The sequence below is a fragment of the Loxodonta africana genome, chromosome 15, assembly GCF_030014295.1.
Source record: "Loxodonta africana isolate mLoxAfr1 chromosome 15, mLoxAfr1.hap2, whole genome shotgun sequence".
NCBI classification, from domain to species: domain Eukaryota; kingdom Metazoa; phylum Chordata; class Mammalia; order Proboscidea; family Elephantidae; genus Loxodonta; species Loxodonta africana.
In genome coordinates this window covers 47192372-47210282 of record NC_087356.1, presented here as the reverse complement: position 1 = coordinate 47210282, position 17911 = coordinate 47192372, and the positions used below count along the sequence as shown (strand labels likewise).

The 17911-nt window shown below is 40.0% G+C and overlaps 1 protein-coding gene across 8 annotated transcripts in view; it reads left to right on the top strand.

The window, feature by feature from the left end:
* TTL (tubulin tyrosine ligase) overlaps positions 1 to 17911 on the top strand; it is a 63212-nt gene that overhangs the window by 10947 nt on the left and 34354 nt on the right. For all 8 annotated transcript variants that reach the window (XR_010317980.1, XR_010317979.1, XR_010317981.1 and 5 more), the window contains exons 3-5: positions 545 to 777; positions 12282 to 12417; positions 13335 to 13604. Coding sequence is in view for 5 of the 8 variants with exons in the window: in XM_003417400.4 (XP_003417448.1) it covers positions 545 to 777; positions 12282 to 12417; positions 13335 to 13604 (639 nt within the window). In the remaining 3 variants the exon portion in view is untranslated. The remainder of the gene's footprint in view (positions 1 to 544; positions 778 to 12281; positions 12418 to 13334; positions 13605 to 17911) is intronic.

Sequence of the window (17911 nt, the reverse complement as noted above, 5' to 3'; positions counted from 1 at the left end):
TAGAAAGGTTTCTTGTTTATTCTGTCACTAAAGCCAGGATGAGCTAAAAGAAAGAAATGAAGGTCTGAATTAAGTCTTTAGATAATTCAGATTCCTAAATAGCCTTTCCCTCTAGAAGGTTGGCGCCAAGATAGTATCTTTACTAGTTATCCAATTATTTTCCTCAGTTTTCCGCTTCGGTTTTTAGTGTGGATCTGGCTCAGTCATACTTACTGAAAAATGTTTGTTTAGGATTATTTCAAGTTAAGTTTCCTTAGAGATGCATTTTAAAAGGAGCTAATGTTCTGGGCATTAAGTTCCCTTTTGAATTAACTGGCACATGCCTTTAAGGTTGCATCTAACAGCCGTTCACTGCCCAGTGGTACCTTACAGCTCTCCTCAGGAAAGCCAAGAGCAAATATCGGGACTAGAAGACAGCGCAGGCCCTGGCCACCCCTGCCTCCTTACAGACTTCTGAGGGAAAGCACTGACCTTTCTGAATAGAACTTATTCTGGACAGATTGCAGTAAGAGTGGAGACTGACTGTCTGTCTGTCATCTGCCAGGTTGATTAAAACAAGCCCGGACCTGTCCGAGTCCTGCACGTGGTTCCCTGAGTCCTATGTCATATATCCAACTAATCTCAAGACTCCAGTTGCTCCAGCACAGAATGGAATCCACCCACCAATCAATAACTCAAGGACAGATGAAAGAAAATTCTTCCTGGCTTCTTACGACAAGAAGAAAGAGGGTGGAGAAGGCAACATTTGGATTGCAAAGTCATCAGCTGGTGCCAAAGGTGAGTTGGCATTGCATTCCCCTTCTCCCTTCCCATCACGCTTTGTTCAGACCACACAGCAGATATGATGAATGACCCTACTCTAATCAGAATCCTCAAGGGTAGAGATCACGTCAATATTACGTAGTTCTAAATACCCATCTGGCTACTGATAACTTGTGAATGTATATCTCCAGTCTAGGTCTTTCATCTTGAGTACCAGATTGTCTTTGACATCTCTAACATTCCCAATACAGAACTTTTCATCTACTTCTCAACCAGACCCACCCCAGCCTGCAACTCTTTATTCTTTCCCACTTAGTAAATGATCCCACTATTCACCCGTCTCTGAAGCCCAAAACCTAGAAGTCATTCTTAACTGCTCTTTTCTTTACAGTCCATACTTAATGCATCAGTAAATTTTGCTGGCTCCACCTTCAAAATACATTCTGAACTAGACTTTTCTTGCCATTTTCACAGCTCCCACTCTCAGTCAGAGCTGGCGTTCTCTACAGTCTGTGTAATCCACTGCCTCCTCACTATCTCCCTCACGGCAGTTCTCTCAGCCAGAGTGATGCTTTTCAATCGTGGTCATGTAACTCCCCGTTCACCACTTACCAGCTGGTGTCCCAATGCAATTAGAATAAATTCCAGATTCCTGATGGTGGCCCAGACCATTTGGCGTTTGCCCCATCTCTCATTTCATTTCCTTCTATTCTTGGCCTTGCTCATTCTACTGCAGCCAAAGTCTGCCTGTCTTCCTAATATTCCAGACTTGTTTTTAAGTGCATCAGTTTTTCTTCAATTTAAGTGCATCAGTTCTTCTTCAATTTTCATTGTCCAGCTTTCATGTGCATATGAGATAATTGGAAAGACCATGACTTGGGGTCAGGCTCACCTAAGTCATCGAAGTGACATATTTGCTTTTTAACACTAAAGAGGTCTTTTGCAGCAGATTTGTCCAATGCAGTATGTCATCTGATTTCCAGGCTGTTGCACCCACGAGCATTGATTGTTGAAATTCTTGACAACTTAAGCATTGTTGTTGTTGCTGGGTGCCATTGAGTTGATTCAGACTCATACTGACCCTACAGGACAGGGCAGAACTGCCCCACAGGGTTTCCAAAGAGCGGCTGGTGGATTTGAACTGCCAACCTTTTGGTTAGCAGCTGAGCTCTTAACCACTGCAGCACTAGGGCTCCAACAACTTCAGTAGACACCCAGTATTCCAGATCCTTCCTGTGGATTTAGGTTTGGAGTTAGGATGGTCATTATGAGGACACCATATGTCAAGGAGCCTTGACTGGAATGAAAACCTGGAGTAGGGTGGGGCTCTTGGCCGAAGGACCTGTCAAGTCATGGCAGTGATTCCACCTGGGTGGTCCCTAGACTGTCACCAGGATAAGACAGAGTGGCACCAATTGGCAGGGAGACATGGAAAGAGAATAAAATGCCCAACAAACAAAAAAATTTGCTTTAGCAGTTGAGATCAGAGGTCTGTATTCATTTTGTTTGGGAACTACAAAATGAAACTAATAGGATGAAGTAATGAATTTTATTCTTGTTAAGTATATATTTAGAACTTGCTAAATGCTTGGTATAGTTGGATTAATCTTCAAAATATATCCAGAATGCAGCCACTTTTGACCATTTCTACTGCCCATTTCTGATCTTAGCTATTTCACCTCTCACCTGGAGCATTGCCGTCCCTTTCCTCCTGCTCTTGGCCCTGCCCCGGAGTCTGTACACAACACAGAGTCAGATTCTATTAAAGCAGAAGTCACACCACGTCGTATATGTGCTTGGTGCTGTCTCTCCAATGCCAGGACAACATCTGGCACATAACAACATTCAATATATGTATTGAATGAATGAATGAGTGAAAGAAAGAATGAGTAATTGACGACACAAGGATAAACGAGACAGCCATGATCTCGTTCTCTCATGGATCCACATGTTAGTCAGGAAGAAGCTTAATGATCCATCTATTTCCAGATAAGCTGAAAGTTGAGATGAAAACAAAGAACAAAAAAGATTGTGACCTTGAAGTTCCTTAAAGATTTCAAAAGTTTCTTCATAATTTCCGAAGGTTTAATTAGTGAGGATGTGAACAAATAAATAAATTCAGTTGACAGACACATGGAAACATACCCCACTAGTCATCCAAAACGCGCAAAATAATTGTGAATTTAAAGGGACATTTTACACCTATGAAATAAAATTTAAAACACCTTTCAGTGTTTTAATTTAAGTTTAATTCAGTTTTATTTATTTAATTTAATTCAGTGTTTTATTCAGTTGCTGAATAGCTTGTGGTGAACTACACTCTGTTGGTGGCCACATGCAGCCCTTGGAAAAACCAGTGAGATAACACAAGCAAGACCCATAAAGACTTTATACGCTTTGGCCGAGTAATCATATTCTTGAAAACTTACTCCAAGGAAATAATTAAAAATAAACAAGCATGATCTACACCAAGGATGTTTTCCACTGTGGTGTTGTTAGGTAGCGTCAAGCCAGTTCAGACTCAGGGAGACCCTGTGTACAACAAAATGAAACACTCCCTGATCCCGTGCCATCCTCACAATCACTGTTATGCTTAAGGCCATCGTTGCAGCCACTGTGTGAATCCATCTCATTGAGGGTCTTCCTCTTTTTCTCTGACCCTCTAACTTTACCGATCACTATGTGCTTCCCCAGGGACTGGCCTTTCCAGGTAATATGTCCAAACTATGTGATAGTCTTGTCATCCTTGCTTCTAAGGAGCATTCTAGCTGTACTTCTTCCAAGACAGATTTGTTCGTTCTTCTGGCAACACCATAATTCAAAGGCATCAGTTCTTCGGTCTTCCTTATTCGTTGTCCAGCTTTCACATGCTTATGAAGTGATCGAAAACACCATGGCATGGGTCAGGCACACCTTAGTCCTTAAAGTGACATTTTTGCTTTTTAACACTTTAAAGAGGTCTTTTGTAACAGGTTTGCCCAATGCAGTGCATCGTTTGATTTCTTGACTGCCGCTTCCATGGGCATTGACTGTAGATCCAAATAAAATGAAATCCTTGACAACTTCAGTCTTTTCTCTGTTTATCATGATGTTGCTTATTGGTTCAGTTTTGAGGATTTTTGTTTTATGTTGAGATGTAATCCATACTGAAGGCTGTAGTCTTCGATCTTCATCAGTAACTTTCAGGAAGCAAGGTTGTGTCATCTGCATATCACAGATTGTTAATGAGGTTTCCTCCAGTCCTGATGCCCCGTTCTTCATATAGCCCATCTTCTCAGATTATTTGCTCAGCATACAGATTGAATAAGTATGGTGAAAGGATACAACCTTGGTGCACACCTTTCTTAACTTGAAACCACGCAGTATCCCCTTTGTTTGAACAACTGCCTCTTGGTCTAAGTACAGGTTCCTCATGAGCACAATTAAGTGTTCTGGAATTCCCATTCTTCACAATATTATCCATAATTTGTGATCTACACATTTTAATGCCTTTGCATTGCTTAGTCCATAAAACACAGGTAAACATCTTGCTGGTATTCTCTACCTTCAGCCATGATTCATCTGACATTAGCAGTGATATCCCTTGTTTCGTGTCCTTTTCTAAATCTGGCTTGAGCTTCTAGCAGTTCTTTGTCAATGGACTGCTGCAACAGCTTTTGTATGACCTTCAGAAAAATTTTGTTTGTGTGTGATATAAATGATCAATAATTTCTGCATTCTGTTGGATCACCTTTCTTTGGAATGGGTATAAATATGGATCTCTTCCAGTCGGTTGGCCAGGTAGCTGTCTTCCAAATTTCTTGGCATAGACAAGTGAGCACTTCCAGTGATGCATCCGTTTCTTGAAACATTGCAATTGGTATTCTGTAGATTCCTGCAGTCTTGTTTTTCACCAGTGCCTTCAGTACAGTGTAGACCTCTTCCTTCAGTACCACCAGTTTTTGATCATATGCTGCCTCCTGAAATGGTTGAATGTCTGCCAGTTCTTTTTGGTACAGTGACTCTATGTATTCCTTCCCTCTTCTTTTGATGCTTCCTGTGTCGTCTAGTATTTTGCCCATAGAATCCTTTGGTATTGCAATGCGAGGCTTGAATTTTTTCTTCAGTTCTTTCAGCTTAAGAAGTGCCCAGTGTGTTCTTCCCTTTTGGTTTTCTAACTCCAGGCCTTTGTAATTTTATTATAATACTTTGTCTTCTTCGAGCTGTCCTTTGAAATTTTCTGTTAGGTCTTTTACTTCATCATTTCTTCCTTCTGCTTTAGCTGCTGTACCTTCGAGAGTAAGTTTCAGAGTCTCTTCTGACATCCATTTGGGTCTTTTCTTTCTTTCCTGTCTTTTTAATGACCTCTTGCTTTCTTCATGTGTGATGTCCTTGATGTCATTCCACAACTCGTCTGGTTTTTGGTGCTTAGTGTTCAGTGCATCAAATCTGTTCTTGAGATGGTCGCTAAATTCAGGTAGGATATACTCAAGGTCATACTCTGGTTCTTATGGACTTGTTTTAATTTTCTTCAGCTTCGTCTTGAACTTGCATATGAGCAATTGATGGCTGTGTTCCATAGTTGGCCCCGACGTTGTTCTGACTATGATGTTGAGCTTTTCCATCATCTTTTTCCATAGAGAGTCAATTTTATTCCTTCATATTCCATCTTGCAAGGTCCACGTGCCTCATCATTCCTTATATTGTTGAAAAAAGGTATTTGCAATGAAGAAGTCATTGGTCTTACAAAATTCTGTCATGTGATCTCCAGCATCATTTGCATCACCAAGGCCATATTTTCCAACTACCAATCCTTCTTTTTTTCCATCTCTCACATCTAATCATCAGTAATTACCAATGCATCTTGATTACATGTTTGATCAATTTCAGACTGTAGAAGTTGGTAAAAACCTTCAATTTCTTCATCTTTGGCCTTAGTGATTGGTGCATAAATTTGAATAATAGTCGTATTAACTGGTCTTCCATGTAGGTGTATGGCTATTATCCTATCACTGACAGCATTGTACTTCAGACTAGATCTTGAAATGTTCTTTTAGACAGTGAATGTGACACCATTCCTCTTCGATTTGTCATTCCCGGCATAGTAGACCACATGACTGCCTGATTCAAAATGGCCAATACCAGTTCATTTCAGCTCACTGATGCCTAGAATATTGATGTTAATGTATTTCATTTCATTTTTGTCAACTTTCAATTTTCCTAGATTCATACTTCGTACATTGCACATTCCAATTATTAATGGATATTTGCAGCTGTTTCTTCTCATTTTGAGTTGTACCACATCAGTAGATAAAGGTCCAAAAAGCTTGACTCCATCCACGGCATTTAGATCGACTCTACATTGAGGAGGCAGCCCTTCCTCAGTCATATTTTGAGTGCCTTCCAACCTGAGGGACTCATCTTCCAGCACGGTATCAGTCAGCACTCCTCTGCGATTCATAAGGCTTTCACTAGCCAGGTTCTCAGAAGTAGACTGCCAGGTCCATCTTCCCAGTCTGTCTCAGTCTGGAAGCTCTACAGAAACTGGTCCACCATGGGTACCCCCGCCGATATTTGAAATAACTGGTGACAAAGCTTCCAGTATCACAGCAACACTCAAGTTTGTCAGTACGACAAACTGACAGACCTGTGGTGGTTACTGCTATGTTATCTGTAATAGCAAAATATTATTTAGAAATAACCTTATTATTCAGCAATCATTGAACACATTTGTAATTTTTTTTTTTACATCAACACAGTGGGATATTTTTTAGTCACTAACAGTTGTCATGTTAATGTAAAAACTGTCAATATATTTATGATAAAAAGTGATAAAGGTTTATGAAATGAGTTCGTTTGCCTAGACCGGTCTTGGCCCATGTGTAAAGGAAGGTAATATAAAGAAATAATAATTAGGAAATAAGATTATGGTAACTTTTCCAGTTTTCTCTAATTGTATGTTTTTTCAATGGGTATAGTTTTTTAGTTATTATCCACCTCTCTCCTTACCATCTTCCCATTGTTTTTTCTACCTTCTGTTGTTGTTACTAGGTATAGTCGAGCTGATTTCAACTCAGAGTGACCCCACGTGAAAGACAAGAGCGGACCCATAGGGGTTTCTAGGCTGTAACCTTTGCAGGAGCCAGATTGCCAGGTCTTTCTCCTGCAGAGCTGCTGAGTGGGTTTGAACTGCCAGCCATTTGGTTAGCAGCTGACCGCTTAACTATTGAGCCACCAGGGCTCCTTTCTTTCCTCCCTGCTGTCGAATCAATTATATTAATTTTTAATGAGATAGTTTATATAAGGAAAATAAGTTTGGAAAGTATGGGAGGGAATGGGGCAGAGCATGAAAAGCAGGGCACCAGTAGGTGGTAGAGATCATTTCAGGGCATTAGCAGGAAGTTGGTGGACGTCTTTATTATGGTAAGAATACACATAACGAAACATACACCATCTCAACAGTTCCACCTGCTCTGTTCGGTAACATTGATTACATTCTTAAGTTGTACAACCATTCTCTCTATCCTTTTTTTGTAGACATAGATAAACTCCTTCTAGAATTCATATGGAAAAGCATAGGCCCTAGAATAGCTTAAAGAATCTTGAGAGGAAAACAAAAGTAATAAAGTGGAAGGAACCACTCTAGCTAATATTGAAAACCAATTATCATTGAATCAATTCTGACTCATGGCAACTGCATGTGTGTCAGAGTAGAACTGTGCTCCACAGGGTGTTTAATGGCTGATTTTTTAGAAGTAGATCTCCGGGCCTTTTTTCTGAGGCACCTGTCAGTGGACTTGAACTGCCAACCTTTTGGTTAGCATCCGAGCATTCAACTATTTGCACCACCTGAGGACTCCACCAGATATTAAGATGTGCTATATATAAGGTCACTATGAGTCAGAATTGACTTGATGGCACTGGGTTTGGTTTGGTTTAGTTTTTACATAGCTGTGGGCTTTGAGTTGGAATCGACTCGACGGCACTGGGAACCAGTACACCGTGGTATTGGTGAAGGGGTGGAAACGTAAATTAGCAGCACAGAATAAAAAACTTGAGAAATAGACCTACACACATATGTCCATCTAATTTTTTGGCAGTGGCACAAAGAGAAATTCAATAGAGGAGGGATAGATTTTTCAACATATTGGTACTGAGACAAATGGATATCCATAGGCAAAAAAAAATGAACTTCAACTTAAACCTCATACTATATAAAAATTAACTCAAAGTGGATCACAGACTTAAATGTAAAAGATAAAATCAAGAAAAATAATTGGAGAAAATCTTTGGAATCTAGGGCTAGGCAAACAGCTCTTAAACTTGACACCAGAAGTATAACCCATAAAAGTAAAAATTGATAAATTGGACCTCATCAAAATTAAAAATGCTCGATCTGTGAAAGATCCTTTTAAGAGTATGAAAAGACAAACTACAGATTTGAGGAAATACTTGAAAACCACAAATCTGACAGAAGACTCATGTCTAGAATATTTAAATAACTCTCAAAACTCGACAGCAAAAAATCAAGCAATCCAATTAGAAAATGGGCAAAAGGCATAAAAATATATTACACCAAAGAGGCTGTAAAGATGGAAAATAAGCACACGAAAAGATTTTCAATATCATTAACCATTACTCACTGCCGTCGACTTGATTCTCACTCATAGCAACCTTATAGGACAGAATAGAACTGCCCCATGGAGTTTCCAAGGAGCGCCTGGTGGATTTGAACTGCCGTCCTCTCAGCAGCTGTAGCACTTAACCACTACGCCACCAAGGTTTCCCATTAACCATTAAGAAAAAAAATAGGGAGATGCAAATTAAAATCCTAATGAACCATCACTGCTTTGCTATTAAAATGACTAAAATAAAAAATAGCAACACCAGCAACTGCTAGCAAGGATGGGGAGAAAGTGAATCACTCATCATTACTGGGGGGAATGTTACATAGTACAGCCTCTCTGGCATTTGTTATAGAACTAACCCTGTAACTACCAATCAACCCAACAATTGCACTCATGTGCGTTTGTCCCAGAGAAGTGATAACTTATGTCTACATAAAAACTTACACACTGTTGTTCATGCAGCTTTTTCATGGTATCCCAAAACTGGAAACAACCCAAGTGTCCTTCAGTGGTGTGGTGGTTAAGATTGTGTGTCAACCTGGCTGGGCCATGATTCTCATTGTTTTGGCAGTCATATAATGTTGTGATCACTTCCCTGTTTAGATTTGATACGTGATCACTCCCGTGATGGGATCTGCTGTGAGTCAGTACTGGTGGGGGTAGTGCCCGGGGCAGGTGACCACTCCCCTCAGCCTTCATCTTTCTACCCTCTGCCACCCAGCTTTTCCTTCTCTCCTTCCTGGGGCTTTTGCTTGTTCTGGATCCTGCAGCTGGTTCCTGTTCGTCTGACCTCCAATTCTTGGGACTTGCGCTTACCTGCAGTCTTGCCTGACAGTCCTGGGATTCATCGATCTTCACAGCCTGTGAGCAACAGCTTTGCTCTCCAGCCTGCTGATCTTGGGTTCACTACCCCCTGCAACTCTGTGAATCAGGAGAAGCCTCTTTCCTAACCCACAGACGCAGGCCGTTACAGCCTCTACAGCTGCGTGAGCCATTTCCTTGATATAAATCTCTGGCTACATATGTATGTGTATACATACACACACACACATATATGTGTGTGTGTGTGTATATATATACATATATATATATATATACGCTTTACTGGTTTGCTTCTCTAGAAAACCCAGCCAAAGACAAATGGGCAAACGATTAACCGAACTGTGGTGAATTGATACCATGGAATACTACCCACCAATAAAAAGGAACAAACAATTTATACATTCAACAACTTGGATGAATCTTCAGGGAATTATGCTGAGCAAAAATGCTAATCCAAAAAGATGACATACTGTATGATTTGGTTTACATATGACAGAATTCTAGAAATGGAGAACAGGTTAGTGGTTGCCAGAAGCCAAGAAGGTAGCAGTGGGGATGAAGAGGTGTGGCTTTAAAAGGGTAACATGAAGGATCCTTGAATTAAAGGAACTGTTCAGAAGGGTAGAAAATGTAAATTGTTTATCTGCTAAGGGACCTGTATCCAGAATATTTAAAGAACTCTTTTAACTCAATAGTAAGAAGTCAAATAACCCAGTTAAGAAATGAGCAAAGGATCTGAATAGATGTTTCTCCAGAGAAGATATAAAATGGCCAGCAAGCACGTGAAAAGATGCTCAACATCGTTAGCCATTAGGGAAATGCAATTCAGAACCACAGTGATACCACTGCATGCTCACAAAAAGCAAACCAGTTACTGTCCAGTCAGTTCCAACTCATGACAACCCCATGTGTGTCAGTGAAACTGTGCTCCAAAGAGTTTTCGATGGCCGTGATCTTTCAGAAGTAGATTTCCGGACCTTTCTTCTGAGACACCTCTAGGTGGATTCAAACTGCCAGCCTTTGGTTGAGTGGCTGAGTGCCTAACTATCTGCACCACTGAGGGACTCGTACATGCTCCCCAGGATGCTGTAATTTTAAGAAGACAGACAGTGACACATATTTATGAATGTGGTGAAATGGGTTGCTTTATGTTGCCTTTTGCCTTGTTTTTTTTTTTGGAAAAACAGCTTAGAAGGTGCATACCAATCACAGGGCAGGCTGCACCTTGCAAGAATTGGTCAATAGACTATGCAAATGAAGCATCCGTGGCCTCCTGAGAGGGGATTGGCTGGTTTGTGGCCCTGCTGGGAGGGGTCATGATTGAAGTTGTTAAGTAATTGTGGTTATATGCAGCCAACCCAAAGTGACTTTTCGGGCAGAAAGGAGAATAGGCAAGAGAGAAGAAACAGAGAGAGAGGAGGCAAGGAACCTCCTAAGAGAGCTGCCACGTGGGTCAAGGGCTTTAACACTGAAGACAACAACAGGCCCGGAAGGGACCCTGCGGCAGAGTCTTGAGAGGAGCCTGTCCTCGGGGCTGAGAGGAGGCCTGCATGGCTGAGAGAGCTCTCCTACACTTTGCCTATGTGCTCCCTCATCCTGATCCTGAGTTGTACCCTGTTACTTCCTTAATAAACCACTTAATTGTGAGTGTGGTCTGTGAGTTCAGTGTGGCCATTGCAATGGATTATCAGACCCAGAAGAGGAGTACAGCGTGCTTCAGCTGGTGTCAGAATTGGTAAAGAGGCTGGAGGGTTGAGGCGTGTCTGACTTCCACCTCATGGGAATCAGCTTTGGGTGGATCCTGGTCATTATCTCCCTGAAGTTAGGTTCTGACAACGCTGCCGTAGCCACCATTTTACAAGGATGTGAAGAAACTGGAACCTTGATCCATTGCTGTTGGGAATGTAAAGTGGTGCAGCGACTTTGCAAAACAGTTTTGACGGTTCCTCAAAAAGTTAAAAATAGTTCCCATATGGCCCAGCAGTTCTACTCTTGGGTATATTCCCAAGAGAATTGGAAACATATGTCTACATGAAAACATGCATGTGAATCTTCATAGCAACATTATTCATAACAGCCAAAAAGTGCAGACCACCCAAATGTCCATCAGCTGACGAATGGATAATCATACAGTGGAGTATTATTCAACCACAGAAGGGAAAAAGATACTGATGCATACTACAACATGGATGAACTTTGAAACCATTATACTAAGTGAAAGAAGCTGTACACAGAAGCACAGATATCACATAACTCCATGTGTATGAAATACCCAGAATAGGCAGATGTGTAGACATAGAGAGTAAATAAGTGGCTGCCAGGGGATGGGGAGACGAAGGAATAGGCTGTGACTCCTAATGGGTATGGGGTTTTCGGAGGAGGTGATAAAATGTTCTAAAATTAGATTGTGATAATGGTTGCACAAGTCTTGACTATGCTGAAGTCTAATTGTACAATTTAAACGAATGAATTTAGTCTCTAGGTGGTGCAGATGGTTAATGCACTTGGTTGCAAGTTCAAGTACACTCAGGTGCTTCGGAAGAAAGCCTGGTGAACTATTTCTGAAAAATCAGCCGTTGAAACTGTATCTCAATAAAGCCATTAAAAAAATATTTTATCGTTTATTTAATATTGATAGACACCTAGAATCTATTTTTTGTGTTACAATTCTGCAGCGAATATGACTGTACATTGCCCTGACCTTCTTGATATCTCTCTAAAATACAGCCTTAGAAGTAGGTTTGTTGGTCATAGGCGGTGTACATTCTTTTTTGTGAAAGTAACCTCACAATAACCAGTGTACAGTAGCATATTACTTACACTGCTTATACACTTTGAATACCTGTAAAAGTGGAGTTTCGTGTGCAATCCTATGTCAAGAGTTAGTTGGATAACCCTGGGTGCTCTTGTGAAGGAAGGGGAGAGTGTGAGAGATTGAATAGGGGAAAGGAAGGAGAAAGAAAAGCATGAGCAGGCCAATAGAAATATCCAGTGGGCGTCTTCTGCTCATTATTTCCTTCCTGACTTTGTAGGGAGCTTTTCCTCCTGGGATGAACTGGACTAATTTTTGTTTTGCTTTTGCTGTATTAGGTGAAGGCATCCTCATCTCCTCGGAGGCTACAGAGCTTCTGGATTTCATAGACAACCAGGGCCAGGTCCATGTAATCCAGAAATATCTTGAGCACCCTCTGCTTCTTGAACCAGGTCATCGCAAGTTTGACATTCGGTAAGCAGTGTCTTCCGTTCTCGTTTTTATGAATATGAAAAAGTGATATGGGGTATGGTGAGGAGTGGAATGAAGAATTTGACTGTGTTTAATATGTTACCAAAATGAAACGCAGCTGAATGAAACTGAGCTTCTGTACCTAATTTTTTATTTACATTCAGTATTTTTTCTTTCTAGAAAATATTAGTAAGATTATAGACTTTCTTTTTTCATATTCCCTTTCACTAAAATGACTTGTTTGGTTCCACAGAGGGTATAACTGTATGCGGTTTGCTTGCGGGAAATAAGAGCTGTACACAGAGCGCATAACTAAGATACAATGGATCGTGTGTCTTCATTTCATTATTTGTGCCCCATTTTTTATGGGCTTCATGAGCACATGACCACATTTGGAGTTAGCTATTTGGATTTTAACTTTCTGAGAGAAGGACTTGACAGTGGGCAAAGAAATTGGTACTTTCCCGAGCTTGCCCTTGACCTTGCTGTCATCTCATCGAGGACTGACTATCTTCTTGATGCCTTCATCATGAAGTGCTGCTTCCTAAATACCAGTCCTATGTCACGGTAGCTCCAGAATGAGACACTTTGAATACCCTCCTCTTAAGATTATTAAAACAGCAAGCATTGCAAACATAGGCCTCATAGGTTAACCTTAAAAATCAATCCATCCAAATCTATTCAAAACGTTACATCTTTTGAATGAATCTAAGTCTCCTTGTTATTTATGAGGAAATGTTTTCCTCATTGTACTGATGACCCATTGTCTTGGTTACAGTTTGCCACATATAATTTTAGAGTTTACCTCATTCCCCCACTCTCCCCATCTCCAGAAAAAAAATCAGGTTGTGGAGATTGATACATATAATATGGAGAACCTTTGGGTGACTTGAGTAAACAGTGTTTTTGTTGAATTGCAGGAGCTGGGTCTTAGTGGATCATCAGTATAATATCTACCTCTATAGAGAGGGTGTGCTTCGGACTGCTTCAGAACCATATCATGCCGATAATTTCCAGGACAAAACCTGCCATTTGACCAATCACTGCATTCAAAAGGAGTACTCAAAGAACTATGGGAAGTATGAAGAAGGAAATGAAATGTTCTTTGAGGAGTTTAATCAGTACCTAAGAAATGCTTTGAACATTACCCTGGAAAGTGGTATCTTACTACAAATCAAAAATATAATAAGGTAACTTAATTGTATCCTTTTTAGGTTATCTGTTTCTTCTTGAAGGAGCTTTAGGAGTTTGTGCCTTTCAAGAATTGGTCAATTTAAGTTGGCAAATTTGTGAGCAAAAATTATTTATAATATTCCCTTATTATCCTTTTAATGTCTGGAGGATCTGTAATGGTGTTACTTTCTCAATTCCTGATATTGGTGAATTGTGTCTTCTCACTGTTTTTCTTGGACATATTGGATATAGGTTTATCAATTTTATTAATCTTTTTGAAACATCAGCTTTTAGTTTTATTGATTTCATTATTGTTTTTGCTTTCAATTTTTATGATTTATGCTCTTTATTTTTGCCTTCTATTTTTTCGGGGTTTAATTTTCTGTTTTTCTAGTTTTTGTAAGGTGAAATGTTAGATTACTGATTGGAGTTTTTTTTTAATATAAACATTTTAATGCTGTCAATTTCCCTCTAAGCACTGCATTAGCTGCATCTTACTGATTTTGATTTTTCATTTTACTGAAATATTTTCTAATTTTCCTCATGACTTTGACTTATATGGTGTTTAGACATTTCTTGTTCAGTTTCCAAATATTTGGAGATTTTCCAGATATCTTTCTGTTATGATTTCTACTTTAATTCCATTTCATTTCTTTAAAATTTGTAAACATTTGTCTCATGGCCCAGCATATGAGGTCTATCTTATTGAATGTCCTAGGTACAATGAAAATATATATTCTGCTACTGTTGCGTGGAGTGTTCTATAAATGTCAGATGAGTCAAAGTGGTTGATAGTGCTCATCTTCTATATGCTTGCTAATTTTCTGTTCTACTTGTTCTTTCCATTACCAAGACAAAAGTATTGAAGTCTCCAAGTAGAATTATAGATCGTCTGTTTCTCCTTTCTGTTTTATCAGTGTTTACTTCATATATTTTGAAGCTGTATTATTAATTGCATATGTATTTAGGATTGTTATGCCTGTCAGTTTGTTGTACTGTGGTGCCTTGCATGCTGCTGTGATCCTGGAAGCTAAGCCACTGGTATTTCAAATACCAACAGGGTCACCCATGGTGCACATGTTTCAGTTCAGCATCCAGACTAAGATGAGGAAGAAGGAGCTGACAGTCTACTTGTGAAAAAAATTGGACAGTGAAAATCTTATGAATAGCAAGGGAACATTGATACAGTGCCCTTCAGGTTAAAAGGCACTTAAAAGACAACTGGGAAAGAGCTGGCTTCTCAAAGTAGAGTCAACCTTAATGACATGGACAGAGTCAAGCTTTCGGGACCTTCGTTTGCTGATGTGGCACAACTCAAAATAAGAAGAAACAACTGTAAACATACATTCTGTGTGTGAAGTATGAATCTAGAAAAATTGGCAGTCACCAAAAACTAAAATGGAATGCATAAACATCATTATCCTAGGCATTCGTGAGCTGAAATGGACCAATATTGGCCATTTTGAATGTGACAATAATATGATCTACTATGCCGGGAATGACAAATTGAAGAGTAATGGCGTTGCCTTCATCGTCTAAAGGAACATTTCAGGATCTGTCCTGAAGTACAGCATCCTTATGCCTACAAGGAAGCCTAGTTAATACGACTATTATTCAAATTTACACACCAAGCACTAAGGCCAAAGGTGAAGAAATTGAAGATTTTTATCAACTTCTATAGTCTGAAATTGATCAAGCATGTAATCAAGATCCATTGATAATTACTGGTAATTGGAATGGAAAAGTTGGAAACAAAGAAGAGACCACTGGTTGGAAAATATGGCCTTGATGATAGAAACAACGCTGGAGATCACATGATAGGATTTTGCAAGACCAGTGACGTCTCTGTTGCAAATACCTTTCTTTGACGGCATAAACAGCGACTATTTTTTGTTTGTTTGTTTTTTTATACACATGGACCTTGGAGGATGGAATAAACAGCAATCATATCGGCTACATCTGCAGAAAGAGATGCTGGAAAAGCTCAATATCATCAGTCAGAACAATGCCAGGGGCCAACTATAGAACAGACCATCAGTTACTCATGTGCAAGTTCAGGTTAAAAAAAAATTTTTTTTCAAAAGAAAATTAGAACACATCCATGAAAGCCAAAGTATGACCTTGAGTATATCCCACCTGAATTTAGAGAGACCATCTCAAGAATAGATCTGACAGGGATTAGACTGGAATAGGGGATGGAAAATGATACTGGTGAAGAGCGAGCTTCTTGGATCAAGTGGACATATGGGACTATGTTGGCATCTCCTGTCTGGCTGGTGGATGAGAGGCCAGAAGGGGCCAGAAGCTACACAAATGGACATGAGGAGAGAGAGTGGAGGGAAGAGTTGTGCTGTCTCATTGGAGGGAGAGCAATTAGGAGTGTTGGCAAGGTGTACGTAAGTTTTTGTATGAGAGACTGACCTGATTTGTAAACTTTCACTTAAAGCACAATAAAAACTAATTAAAAAAAAAAAAAAAAGAAAGAATATATCTGACACATTGAAAACTAATGACCGAAGACCAGACAAGTTGTGGAATAACATCTAGGGTATCATACTTGAAGAAAGCAAGAAGTCATTAAAAAGACAGGAAAGAAAAAAAAGACCCAAATGGATGTTAGAAGAGACTCTGAAACTTGCTCTTGAAGGTAGAGTAACTAAAGCAAAAGGAAGAAATGGTGAAGAGAGCTGAAAAGAAGATTTCAAAGGGCAGTTCAAGAAGACAAAGTAAAGTATTATGATGAAATGTGCAATGACCTGGAGTTAGAAAACTGAAAGGGAAGAGCACAGCTGGCATTTCTTAAGCTAAAAGAACTGAAGAAAAAATTCAAGCCTCAAGTTGCAATATTGAAAGAGTCTATGGGGAAAATATTGGACAGTGCAGGAAGCATCAAAAGAAGATGGAAGGAATACACAGGATCACTGTACCAAAAAGTATTGGTCAACCTTCCACCATTTCAGGGGGCACCATATGATCAAGAACCAACGGTACTGAAGGAAGAAGTCCAAGTTGAGCTGAAGAATTGGTGAAAAAAGAATTAGTGCAGGAATTGACGGAATACCAATTGAGATGTTTCAGCAAACGGATACAGTGCTGGAAGTGCTCACTTGTATAGGCCAAGAAATCTGCAAGACAGTTACCAGGCCAACTGACTGCAAGAGCTTCATATTTGTGCCCATTCCAAAGAAAGGTGATCCAACAAAATGCAGAAATTATCAAAAAATATCATTAATATCACACACAAATAAAATTTTACTGAAGATAATTCAAAAGCAGTTGCAACAGTACATCAACAGGGAACTGCCAGAAATTCAGGCTGGAATCGGAAGAGGACATAGAACAGAGATATCATTGCTGCTATCAGATGATCTGGAAACCCTGGTGGTATAGTGGTTAAGTGCTATGACTGCTAACCAAAGAGTCAGCAGTTCGAATCCGCCAGGCACTCCTTGGAAACTCTATGGGGCAGTTCTACTCTGTCCTATAGGGTCTTTATGAGTCGGAATCGACTTGATGGCACTGAGTTTGGTTTGCTTGTGGTTTTTTGGATCAGATGATCTTGGCTAAAAGCAGAGAATACGAAAAACATGTTTACCCTTTTTTTTTTTTTTAATTTTTATTGTGCTTTAAGTGAAAGTTTACAAATCAAGTTAGTCTCTCATATAAAAATTTATATATACCTTGCTGTGTACTCCTAGGTGCTCTCCCCCTAATGAGACACCACACTCCTTCTCTCTACCCTCTATTTCAGTGTCCATTCAGCTAGCTTCTGTCCCCCCTCTGCCTTCTAATCTCCCCTCTGGACAGGAGCTACCCACATAATCTCATGTGTCTACTTGATCCAAGAAGCTCTCTCCTCACCAGTATCATTTTTTGTCTTATAGTCCAGTCCAATCCTTGTATGAAGCGTTGGTTTTGGGAATGGTTCCTGTCTTGGGCTAACAGAAGATCTGGGGACCATGACTTCCAGGGTCCTTCTAGTCTCAGTCAGACCATTAAGTCCAGTCTTTTTATGAGAATTAGAGGTCTGCATCCCACTGCTCTCCTGCTCCTTCAGGGGTTCTCTGTTGCATTCCCTGTCAGGGCAGTCATCGGTTGTAGTGGGGCACCATCTAGTTCTTCTGATCTCAGGCTGATGTAGTTTCTGGTTTATGTGGCCCTTTCTGTCACTTGGGCTCATAATTACCTTGTGTCTTTCGTGTTCTTCATCTTCCTTTGTTCCACGTGGGTTGAGACCAATTGATGCATCTTAGATGGCTGCTTGCTAGCATTTAAGACCCCAGACACCACTCTCCAAAGCGGGATACAGAGTGTCTTCTTAATA